The sequence below is a fragment of the Rhinolophus ferrumequinum genome, chromosome 22 (assembly GCF_004115265.2).
Source record: "Rhinolophus ferrumequinum isolate MPI-CBG mRhiFer1 chromosome 22, mRhiFer1_v1.p, whole genome shotgun sequence".
In the NCBI taxonomy this organism is placed as follows: domain Eukaryota; kingdom Metazoa; phylum Chordata; class Mammalia; order Chiroptera; family Rhinolophidae; genus Rhinolophus; species Rhinolophus ferrumequinum.
The window spans coordinates 47,728,835-47,741,367 of NC_046305.1; the positions used below are offsets into that span (position 1 = coordinate 47,728,835).

The following is a 12,533-nucleotide window of genomic DNA, read 5'->3' on the forward strand; positions in this document are numbered from 1 at the left end:
CTTCTATACAGCAAGGGCCTGAGCACATAGTAGGCACTCAAAGTCTTGCTGAATGAATAAATAACCGAATACATTTATTTCAATGCAGGTGTTTCTTTAATAGTCTTCTGGAGAGGAACTGAACTGCAAGTTAAATAGCCTTGATACATTTATCAAGAAGGTATTACTTAGGTTTCAAATGAAATAAATTTCAGTAATAGTTTAATAAGGAAGGCTTGGGTACTAACGACTTAGAGCTACATTATTAGATCTGGTCTTGGCATCTGTTGCTACAAAAGTATACGAGCCATGTATATGCCAAATGCTCGGAAAGTATACAAGCCAAGGGCACAACTGGCTGCGTGTATGCTTTAATGAGAAGCTATACTTTTGCTACTAGATTTAAGGTGTGATAAGTCAAACAGGCCTTAGAAAATATGTTAACATGCCCATGTTAAAGCTTTACATTTCCTTTGTGCTAGTTCAATTCCTAGAAATTGCTTCATCCAAGTCCCTTCTAGCCACTGTTGCTCTTTATCTGCTGTTAACTACAATTCCTGCTCCAAGTTGAGACCTCTATGGTACTTTATGAAGTCACGTATCTGGGGCCAAAGAGCTAGAGTTACACTAGTAGAATCAGGACCAAAAATCAGTCTTCTTGACTTCCTTTTTGAGCCCCCCCACCCCCTTTTTTTCTTAAAATGATGCTGCTTCTTTATCTAATTCATATGATTACTTTAATGAGAAGTAGAAACATACACGAAGGTTGAGCTCAAGCTGTGATGGATGGCAGGGCAAGGGCTAAAGAGAACCAGAGAATGCCGGGACCTGCCAGCAGCCTCGCCAGGAAGCGTCATATAAAGGCAGGAACCCGCTCTGGCAAGGCACCCTCAGCATGCAAGCAGGTTAACTGTAACACAGCAGCTTCCCACCGAAGCACTTCTGACGCAAGCACAGCGAACACGTTACTAAACCTGGGGGTCAGCGGCCTGGGGAGATGCTCCAAGTCTGCAGAACCCTGAGAACATGATCAAGTTCCGAGGCTCTTTCATTGGAAAGACAGATACCACACTACCCAAAGCACAGGGCTGCTGAGGCAGTAAAAGAAAATTCCTTCATCCCTTTTTAAAATACATATTTCTTGAGCAAATACCATATACAAAGCATTCTTGACACAAGGGAGCGTTACAGATACAAAGATGAAAAGATAAGATCTCTACCCCTCAAGAAGCTCAGTCTAATATAATGTCTATAAACTTAAACTCTAAAATATATAAAGTTACTATAAAATCCTTGCGTGATAAAGACCTTAGTTTTAAAAATAGCTCATTATTAAATAAGACTATTTAAGTCTGAACATATCCTCACCCAAAATTCTTGGCTATGTAGTAACAATTTTATAGAGTAAAATAGCTGTAATTTTTTTTAGTGGATGTAAGTTGAGCTCCTCATCTTTAAATTCTAGAGATAGAAAGAGGTCTTAAAGATTGCCCAGTACACTTTCCCTCCCAAAGGAATACCTGCGACAGATGGTCATGTAGCTTTGTAGGAATAGTCCCAGTGACAAGACGTTCACTTAAGCTACCTTTCTAATACAGACCATCCTACAGATTGGTCACATGGTACTGTTCTCCTGCCTTGTCCCTTGGCTTACACCTGCCTTCTATAGTTGGAGGTTTTATCTACAGCCGCACAAAGATCTGCGAACTTCCTGAAACAGGTCAACTCTACACAGATTACATTCCTCTGAAGAAAGGGTCACGGCTTCCTTTCATCCGATGCTCAGTGTGACTTTGATGAGAGGTTAAGACCGTTGCTCTCCATATGCAGCATAGACTCTGTCCCTAACGAGCCTCCTTCAGGCTCCTTCTGAAGACGGGCACTAGGTATGCTAAAAGGACGCTCTCCTTTCGCAGAAATACCACGACTGTTTCCAATGGTGTGCCCGCAGTCTGTCAGTGTCTCCTGACTGGGTACCCAGAACCACCAAAGTCCACATGTAGTCTGAATGTCCATATAACACAGTGATATCATGGACTGTCGAGCTGAACGTCACATTTTCATATTACATATGTGACCTTCTGGCTCATAGTGATGGAGCCCAGTCTTTTAAAAATCAAAATGCAAAGTTTTATAGTCAAATAGCACAAGTGAATTCTGCCGTGGTTTAAACTGCAAGGTGCTGTATGAATCTGACATTATAAAATCTGTTTTGATTTCACTGTTGCAGCCTATGACAATTATTCTGAATTACGATTCAAATAGCCAACACACTGGCCATACTTCCTAGCTTGGTATCATTTTCAAATTTAACAGGCAAGTCTTCTAAGCCTTTGTTTAATAGATAAAAATGCCGACATAAAAAATAAATTGAGAGCTCTGCAACTTGTCCAATATGAGCTTTCTTCCAGGGTGCCACGATCGGTTAACAAATCTTTGGCTATAATGATTTAATTAGTGATAAAAACATTTTAAGACTCAATTTATGTACAGCATCCCCAATCCCACGTATGAAGGGCTATGGCAATTTAGTAACGTCTCCAATAGTACTTACGAAGTGCTATGTGCGTTGCATCTTCTAAAGGATAGCCTCGTTTTGCAGAATTAATGACACAGAATCCAACAGAAGACATTGACTGCTCTCTGCAATCAAAAAGAAAACAGTAAAATTATACTATCAACATTCATAATACATGACTAATTTGAAAATGCAGCTCAACTTCCCCTTCCCTGTCCATTGACCAAAGCTACTATAATAGTTAACCCAACTGTATTATTTAATAATATGACTGAATCGCACCACTGGGAAGAAGTATATTCCAATTAAAGACTAAGTAAAATAGGAACAGGTTACATCCCCTGCTACATCTTTCACCCTGCTAATTCGGGGTCCTCTGGAATTATCTAAATCCTTCCAACTTTGACTTCCAGAGCTGGGCTTCATTTTAAAACCAGGGCCTTTAACAACACAGGGCATGCCGTGCCCAGGAAACGAGCCCACCGTACTTTGCCAGCTGCAGGACGTTTCGGTAGCAGCTGTACAGGGAGCTCTCGGCAGCTGTGCGATAGCGGCTCTTATACTTAGGTCCCACCGTGTGAATGATGAACCGGGCAGCCAGGTGAAATCCTTTTGTCAATTTTGCTTCACCTGTCCGGCAACCTGGGAACCATGGAACATTCAGAAGTCACGGAGGTATTAGGGGAGAAAAAAAACAAAAAACACAAAACAATGCATAAAACAGAGTATTAAGAACTTCGAGAAATTTCAGTTAAAAATACGGATTGAACACAAACATTTATCTCTGTTTCCAAAATGACACTGAAGTAATACAATAGGTATAAAAACAGAGACAAAGAGAATAAAAGAGAAAGTGAAGCAGATAAGCATCATTAAAATTATGGAAGGTAGAAAGTCGCTCAGCTAGAAGTAACTGACTTAGTGATGCAGGAAAACCGAAGTGCTTGCAGAAACGGGGTAACCAATGTGAAACAGGGTGATCTGTACTGCCAGGGTGTGCTACACTCAAGACAGACGGCTTCAGTTCAAACCTTGCGTCTACCACGTTCCTGCTGTGCCACTCTGGGCAGGTCCTTGGCCTCTCCATGCCTCAGTTTCCTATTTACGGGGACATTACTAGTATTAACTTCCCAGGTTTAAATGAGTTAATATATGCAAAGAGCATACCCACATTAGCTATTATTGTTGTTATTATTATTATTTTTAAGATTTTATTGGGGAAGGGGAACAGGACTTTATTGGGGAACAGTGTGTACTTCCAGGACTTTTTTCCAAGTCAAGTTGCTGTCCTTTCAGTCTTAGTTGTGGAGGGCGCAGCTCAGCTCCAGGTCCAGTTGCCGTTTCTAGTTGCAGGGGGCGCAGCCCACCATCCCTTGCGGGAGTCGAACCGGCAACCTTGTGGTTGAGAGGATGTGCTCCAACCAACTGAGCCATCCGGGAGCTCAGCGGCAGCTCAGCTCAAGGTGCCGTGTTCAGTCTAGTTGTGGAGGGCGCAGCTTGCTGGCCCATGTGGGAATCGAACTGGCAGCCCTGTTGCCCAGAGCTCATGCTCTAACCAACTGAGCCACCCATCCGCCCCTATTGTTATTATTGCTGAACACTAAAAAGGCTCAGAAGTCGGAGGTTAAGTGTTTCTAAAGGCTATGAGGGGAAGTGGGACTGAAAAGAGGAGGCAGACTTAAATGTTTGCGTGAGAACAGTCCAATCTGCAACAAGCCCTCCCCAGCCAGCACAGCGAGGTGATGCTTTCTTTACCACCACAGCATCAGGAAGCTTTGCTGTTTGGAGATGCTGAACTAGGGAGTTTCTGGACTCCAGAAGCCCAGGCACAGCTGAAGAGGTGACTTAGTTCAAGTGTAATACTCAAGTGTGATAGCTCTAGGTCTCTGCTCCTAACTGGCTTCCCCAACACAGACACTCTGGAAGAGTGCTTTCCAGAAAACTAAGAGACCCAAACCAAAGGACCTCCAGATTCTGATACTGAGGGAGGTTCCCAACAAAACATGGCTCTTGTTTGTCATCTACTTCCAGACTACGGAGCATTAACCCTTGTCCATGCACACGCAGCTTCTCAGCAGCTTCTCGGCTCCTCCCTCTTACACACAGCTGACACTCAAGGATCCCCAGGAAGTGAGGAAAGCATCTAATAAGAGGGGGGCAAAACAAATGCTCAAAAAATAGACAATGCAGAGAAGGAAACTTTAAAACACACCAAAAAAACTCCCAACACCATAATTACTACTCTCAGAGAAACAAAACCAGAATGTTATAAAGAAGGAATATTCGGAGAACAGGACAAAGCACTTACATAATTGTGATAGCCAAGCGAAAAATAGGACAGCAGACACAGTTCAATAGACAGGTTAAAGCTAAAGCTAAGGAAATCTTCCAGAACTGAAAGGTAAGAGTTTCTAGATTCAGAGCCCATATAATACTCAAACCACATCACTGTGAAATTAAAAGAACATCCGAAATAAAGATGAGATCATAAAGTTTCTGGAGAATAAACGAGCAAGATACAAAGGATCAGGAATAAGAACAGTCTCTGATTTTTCAAGGGCAATCATAAAAATACAAAATAATAGAGCAATGCCCTTAAAAATCGGGAAAATGGTATCTAACCAAGAATTCTATTGCCAACCAAACTACCAATTGAGTGTGAGGGTAGAAGCAAGATCTCAGTAATTTTGCCCCCTTCCACTCTTCTCAAATCTTCTGGAAGATTTACTCACAAAAATGAAGAAGTACATCAAAGAAGAGAAAGGCAAGAGATCTAGGAAATTGGGGGGAAGGGGAGTATCCAATCTGTTAGATAGAAAAAATGGTTGCCCAGGATGAACCGAGCAGCAGGCATGGAGAGCACTCCAGAGAGGAAGGAAAGGATGAGAAGGTTCCAGGAGGAACCTGACCAAGAAAAAAACGGAGCTGAAAGAAAAACACAAGTGTCTGACTCTACTGAGAGGAAGATGTGCCCGGCATTCAATGTCTTTTACGTTAGTCTTCGTGATACTAATTTGTTCCATCCCCAAATACTCACTGGGCTGGTTATGTGTCAGGAACTGAGGCTGAGACTATTACCGCCACCCCTATTTTAGAGATAAGCAATCTCAGACGCAGAAATAAAGTAATTGCCTTAAGTTACGTAGTTAATAAAGGGCAGAGTTATCAAATGAACTCTGGTTTGGAGACTCTCAAACACATGCTGTTAAATACTGACGTCTTATTTGTACACCTACGTTACATTTTATTATTTTCTTTTTTAAGTATTAAATCCGGCTCTAAGGTATTAGTGAGAATACACACACGCGTGCGCGCGCCTCATTAGGAATTTTTCCAGACCAGCTTCTCTGTTCCTTTTATCAAAAACCTTCTCAGTATTATCTCTAATACATTTGCTAATTTCTACATGCCCTTCATGGTATCATGTCTTTAGTTTAATTGAAGACTTTTTTCCTCTTCTGCCCTCACAGTCCAAGTTCCGTTTCTTGATCAGATAATGCAATTCTCTCTCTATCCCTTCTTTCTTGGAGCCAACATAATAAGTATTCCTATGCAAATTCGAGTATCTTTATTAGGTTAGAAACCACTTGTCAGTGTTAAATGACAAAGGTCAAAGAAATCAAGATTTTACCCAGGAGGGACCTGCTGTTTGCATTTTGAGAACAATTGTTGTAGTTCACAAATACTTTTTATAAAATGGTATGATTGAATTACACAATATTCCACTTGGGTTTCAATGACAGTAACAAAAGGTTGCCAGGTTGATAGTTTAAGAAAATTTTAGTAAATTAAGGTAAAAATAATTCTGAACAAACAGGACTCCTCCTGCTCCCATTTCCAAAGAAATATTCCCAGAAGAATGCTCTGGTAAAGAAAACAGCACGAAGTATAAAATTAATCGAGAATATGTTTGCTCTTGTGATGATACACTTTGTGTTTATCAATAAAAGTCAATTTCATTTCAAAAGTGCAATACTCTGGGTCCAGGAAGTATATAAGAAAATTCTCTATCAGTATTAAATCCAATAAAACAGTTTCAGTTTAGACAAAGGATAGTTGTTCTACAAGGCTTATCAGTGCAAGAAAACATACAGCCAGGAAACTGCTACCAAAGATCTAATTGGCTACGGAGATTGTCATTTTAAAATTGAAGAACTTGCCAGAGGAGTTTTACTGAGAGTCACATCTCCGTGTTCAGCTTCTAACACACTGGGGAGTTTCCAAAAGCTGTTCTGATTTAGTTTTGACAAGAACAACAAAACAGATACATCGGCATAAATTTCTCACATAAATGCAAAACATGCTTCTTCAAATATCAAGACAAATGCTTCCTAAGCAATAACATACCGAAGAAAGTCCCCTCACCTTGAAGTTTCTGCAGGTCCTCCTTCAAATCAGGCCCCGCGAGCATAAAGATACTTTCTGACACGGGATTCTTATCTGTGAGACTTTCATTGCTGGTGTTCACAATCGCTGTACAGTTCAGTAACGCCACGTCTCCTTTCCTGAGGAAACACAAAGAAAGAGCAAGTGTGGGAAAGAGGAAGAAAAGAATGTTCTTTCAATACAGTCTATCCTTACTCCCTCACGGCAACGGTCTGGCTAGCTCAGAAGCTCAAGCAACGGTAGAAAAGTAGTTCCTGACTCAGAAAGGCTCATCTGGCATCTTAGATCCTCAGTGCAATCGCTACAACCCCGAAATTCACAAAACCATGTTATTCCTTGGCTGCTATCCTATTTCTTTCATTTGCAGAAAGCTCATGGAGCTGGAAGTGGTGGGTTTAAAGAGTTTAGACATAGCAGCATTACGCACAATGGCCAAAAAGCAGAAACAACCCAAATGTCCATCAACTAACAACTGAGAGACGAAACGTGGTCTATCCATACAATGAAACATTATTTGGCCATAAAAAGGAATGAAGTACTCATGCATACAACGCGGATAAACCTTAAGAACATTACGCTAAGTCACAGCCGATTCCATTTATATGAAATGGCCAGAATAGGCGATTGCAAATAGAAAGACTGTAGACTGATGAGTGGTTGGTTGGAGCTGAGAGACGGTGTGTGTGCGTGTGTGGTGTGTGTGTGTGTGTGTGTGTGTGCGTGTGTGTTGTGTGTGTGTGCGTGTGTGGTGTGTGTGTGTGTGCGTGTGTGGGGGGCGGGAGGGGGGGATGGGGAGTGCTAACGGGCACAGAACTTAGGGTTGACAAAAATGTTCTAAAATTGATTGTGGTGATGGTTACACTAAAAGCCACTGACTTTAAATTGGTGAATTGTATCTCAATAAAGCTTTTTATAAAAGAGTAATGTTACTACTACTACTACTACTACATGAAACAACAGAGATGAACTTTCAAATAATTATGATGAATGAAAGAGGCCAGACAGAAAAGAATATGATTTCATTTACACGAAACTCTAGAAAATGCAAACTAATCTACAGTGACAGAAGATCCAATGGCTGCCTGGGGACGTGGAGATGAGGGGGCAGGAGGGTTGGATTACAAAGAGAGACAAAAAAAACTTTCGGGGGGGTGATAAATATATTATACACTATCTTGATAGTGGTGATCGGTTCATGGGTATATACATATGTCAAAACTCACCAAACTGAACACTTTAACTATGTGCAGTTTACTGTGTGTGCCAATTATACCTCAATAAAGCTGTTATGTATATGCAAAACAGTATTTCAACAATGCTAGGGTCTACAAAAATGTTTCGAAGAGATTCTGAGAAAAAAGAATTTAGAAGAAATATTGAGAAAGCATGATCATATCATGATATAATTTAATCAACAAATTACCAAAGAACCACTTTTGCATTGATATCCTTATTATAAAGGAAAGGTGATCTGATCGTGTCTTTCTGAAAAGTTTCAGCTGCAGTATCAGAGGCATTTAATTCATCTTCACACGAGTCACCCCAGCTGGGTAGTATGTCCACATCCACAAACTGGGAGGGTGCACCCAAGGGATCCATGGACTGGGGACTTCAGCTTATCTTTCCCCAAATTCCTGAGCAATTCAGCATTCACTGGAGACCTTAGCTGGAGAGAAAAGAAAGTTGTTTTAATAGAGAACAACTACCACTTCACTTCTATTAGAGCAAATAACAGAACTCCACTGCGAAGGGCTCCAACAGTACACTGCGTGATTATAGTCACGTAAAGAGTCCATAAAAATCAATGCAAAACAAAGAACTGCTCATTTTGTTTCTTTCTCTCTCTAAAAAGTTCCCAGCTTTTCTAAAACAGGAAGAAAGGGGGATTATTTAAGCACGGATTCTTTTCAGAGAACTACAGCCATTAAAATAATCACATGGCCCACTAGTTCTACTTTCCAGAAACACAGGACTATTCATTCCACACTCATCGAATGTCTGCTACTGGAGAAAAGAAAAAGTGCTAGGTGCTGCAAGAGATACCAAGATAAAAAATAACATACAATGTAAAGAGTTCGGTCTAATAATATGGAGGATGTGTGGAGTAAGACCAAATGAGCAGCAGGGAGATTACTGCAATCAAGTAGTAAGAGATAATAAAGGCTGAAGCAAGTAGAGAAGGACATGGCGAAGCCATAGACCTCAGAGACACTACAAAGAAAGAATTCACAGGACTTGACAATTCGTAGGATATGGTGTATGAGACACTCATATAGTAGACTGGTTGTACAGAAATGTAGAAATTAGAAGAGCATGGTGATAGGAAAACACACAGTGTCAAGTACTTCAGAGAGGTCAGGGGAAATTTAACTAACACGAGAAAAGGATCCTTAATGTGCCAATACGTCAGACAGCTTCTGTAAAATGGTAGGTTCATTCATTTGATAAATCTCTGTAAGCATCTTTAGTGTGTCAGCTGTACGACAGAGCAAGTCCCTGCCCTTGCAGAGCTTACGCTTCCTGGAGAAGAGGTGCTAAAGGAACAAGCAAGTGGGTCTCGAACAGGAAGACAGGAGGCAAGGCGTATCATGAGAGAAAGCGTGATAATCTGAGCAGAAGGCTAATGAAGGGAAGAGCGCAGGCCATGTGAAGCTCTGGAGGGTGTTTTGGGCAAAAAAAACAGCAAGTGCAAAGGCCAAAAGGGCAGGGAGGAACTTGGTCTCTTCCAGGAAGAGCCAGGAGGTCGGTCTGCTGCAGGGGAACCAGTGCGGTAACGAGTGGTAAGAAGAGGAGGAGGTGGGGGAGAGAGGGAAAGGCCGAGGGCGGCAGTGTGCGTGCCGGAATCAGAAGTTCAGACCTTACTGTAAATACGAGGGGAAGCTAGGGAAGGATCTTGACAGAAATAACAACTTGCCATAACCTGTGAGAACAGTACTCTGAAGCTACAGTGAAACTGAGGGGTGGGCAAGAGGAAAAGCAGAGACCAGTAGAAAATGACTGCAGTTCATCTAGGTGAGATGGTAATGCAGGTGGTGAGAAATGGTTAGGTTTGGAATATATTTGAAAGGCAGAGGCAACAAAACGCTAAATGAATACGAAGGCTGAGGGAAAAGAGCAGAACCAAAGATAGCTCCTAGGTTTCTTGCTTGCGCAATTGAGTAGATGGTAAAGATATTTACAGAGAAGGGAAGACGGGAATAGGGAATAGGTTGTGGGGAGAGTGGTATGTTTTTGTTTGTACTAAGTTTGAGATGGCCTTGATGTGGCCAACTATTTATGTTAAACATACAATTGGCTACATGAGGCTAGAGCTCGGAGTACAGGTCAGGCTAAAGATAAAAACTGGAAGTCTCATCATATGGATGGGATTTAAAGCTATGGCAACCTGACAAGATCACTGAGACAAAATGCAAACTGAGGTCAGAGATCCAAGGACCGAGTCCAGACCGAGGCAGAATTTAGGAGTTGCAAAGAGGACAAGTCAAAAAATGAAATAGAGAAGGAGTGATAAGAATGGAAGGAACACCAGGAAAGTACGGGAGCCTAACAGCCAAGTGAAAATAGTGATTCGAGAAGAAACGATCTGGAAGGAAGAGCTAGGGTCCAGTGCTACTGAAAGGCTGAGTAATAGGACTAAGAACTGATGAGTGGGTTTGGGAAGCTGAAGATCGCTTACCACACTGAACATGAGACACGATCAGGGAATAAAGGCAGCCGTGTGAACTTCCTGAGAAGTTTCTCTGTACGATCCTAAATTTGTTAAGAGTCAAGGAGAACAAGCATCCCCCTTTACACCTAATTCCTTGGTGCTTCTTGCTGAAGACACAAGACGCTACTTGGAGAGATACAAATTGGAATGAACCACGGATCTGACACAATATGCTAATTCCGGTACCAACACTGTGTGGTAGGAAGTGTGAGCATTTACGTAACAATTTCAGACAGGCCTGGTAGATTATACCATGATAAAACTGTAGGAGGAGATTCTTCTTATGTGATACTATGTACTCCTTTGAAACTATTTTGAAATAAAGAAACTAACTTTATCTAGAAGTGGGTGTTTAGTTAGTCCAGTCCCCTTTGAAACTAGAGGCAACCAAAAGGCTGTAGCTTTGTTCACAAATATTCAGACTTGAACTGGACAAGCTGACGAAGGACAAATGGGGACTACACCCATTTTCCACTTGACTAGTTCTCTAAGAGAATGGAGTGTCACCCGCTCTCCCTTCACGTGCTGATCGCTCCTTCCCATCAGTCCTGAGTCTCAAAAATGTTCCTAACCCATTTCTCCTTCACAAGACCAAGTAAACTCTTTTCACCACTTAACTTTGTAAGAGTAATTTGTTTTGCAGCTCTACTTCCTTTTCCTCCATTGATTCAACCTACTGCAGTTTTGCTTCCATCTCTAGAACAACACTAAAACTGCTCTTTCAAGGTCAACAATAACCCCCCAAATGTCAAATCCAAGAGCTAATCAACTTACAGCTCCATTTACTATTGATTATTCCCTCCCTGAAATTCTATTAGCTTCGTTGACAATACACACGAGTGGTTCTCCTGTATCTCCAGTCACATCTTGTCAGTAGTTTGTTGGATCTTCTTCCCAGATCTTAAAAATCATTGTGACCCACAAGATACGGGGTGTTAAATGAGTAATAAGTAACGTTCAGAGCTCTTATTGTGGGGCAGAGTTTAATGGCACTCTATGGGAAGTGTCAAGACAGTTAACAAAAGGTGAATTCTTTTCCATCTCTAAAAACAGAAATTTATTTTTCTCACTAAAAAGAGATTTAAATCTCCCTCTCCCTTAACACACATACCTTGGCAATAAAGCAAATGGAGCCGCAAAACCAAGCAAGGCAGGAAAATCTGATCCCTGATTCTTAAGGAACACTGTTTTTTGTTTCTTGTTTTTTTTTTGTGGTTTTTTAAATTAACATGCTTGGGGTCACAGACACCTTTGAGAATCACAAGAGATACCTTCCTCGATGAGGACCTAAAGACAAAACAGAACCCACTTCACAGTATACCCTATAATTCAAATGCATAATGAGGGCAAATGGTTCTCGTTACATAGTAGCTTGTCTTTTTTCTCAAGTCTTTTAAGTCGTGTTTTACAAAAACAAATCTTGTCATCTTTCAGTTTAAGGAGTTCTCTAAATAGTACTTTATACGAATAAATGCATTGGCTAAGGGATTAGATTTTTATTAAGACTGGGCAGAATCAGGCAGAACACCTTGGATCACTGTCTCAAAGAAAAACCCTGATTGCTGTCTGGAGAAAAAGAAAATGGCATCATTCTTAATTTGAAAACAAGAACTTTAAAGCTGTTTACTTGTTCTTCAAAATGCTTACATTGATTAGACAGGACTGGATGAAATTACAAAGAAAGAGAGCGACTCCACCCTTTTAACCTCCATTTTTGACCTGCTCTATTTCACTGTTTTTTTGCATATATTACAGGTTTACCATGCTTTATGTCTTTGTGTTTCAATATTTAAAACTTCAAGATACATCAGATATTTGCATACAAAACCCGTCTCAACGTCAAATCTATTATATTTTAGTCATTCCACGTAAATGGAAAGAACGACATTTTTAAAAAAGTTATTTAGATGGGAAAACAAACACAAGGGGCCAAACATGTCA

The 12,533-nt window shown here is 40.9% G+C and overlaps 1 protein-coding gene across 6 annotated transcripts in view; it reads right to left on the reverse strand.

Moving 5' to 3' along the window:
• Window positions 1-12,533, reverse strand: part of GDAP2 (ganglioside induced differentiation associated protein 2) — a 56,413-nt gene that overhangs the window by 42,017 nt on the left and 1,863 nt on the right. For 5 of the 6 annotated variants that reach the window (XM_033092903.1, XM_033092906.1, XM_033092905.1 and 2 more), the window contains exons 2-5: window positions 8,307-8,549; window positions 6,863-7,002; window positions 2,986-3,139; window positions 2,534-2,622 (exon numbers count right to left, since the gene is read on the reverse strand). In XM_033092903.1, coding sequence (XP_032948794.1) covers window positions 2,534-2,622; window positions 2,986-3,139; window positions 6,863-7,002; window positions 8,307-8,482 — 559 coding nt within the window. In that variant the 5' untranslated portion in view covers window positions 8,483-8,549. Of the gene's footprint in view, window positions 1-2,533; window positions 2,623-2,985; window positions 3,140-6,862; window positions 7,003-8,306; window positions 8,550-11,703; window positions 11,725-12,533 lie in introns of those variants that run through there. The other variant, XM_033092907.1, reaches the window with a different exon arrangement.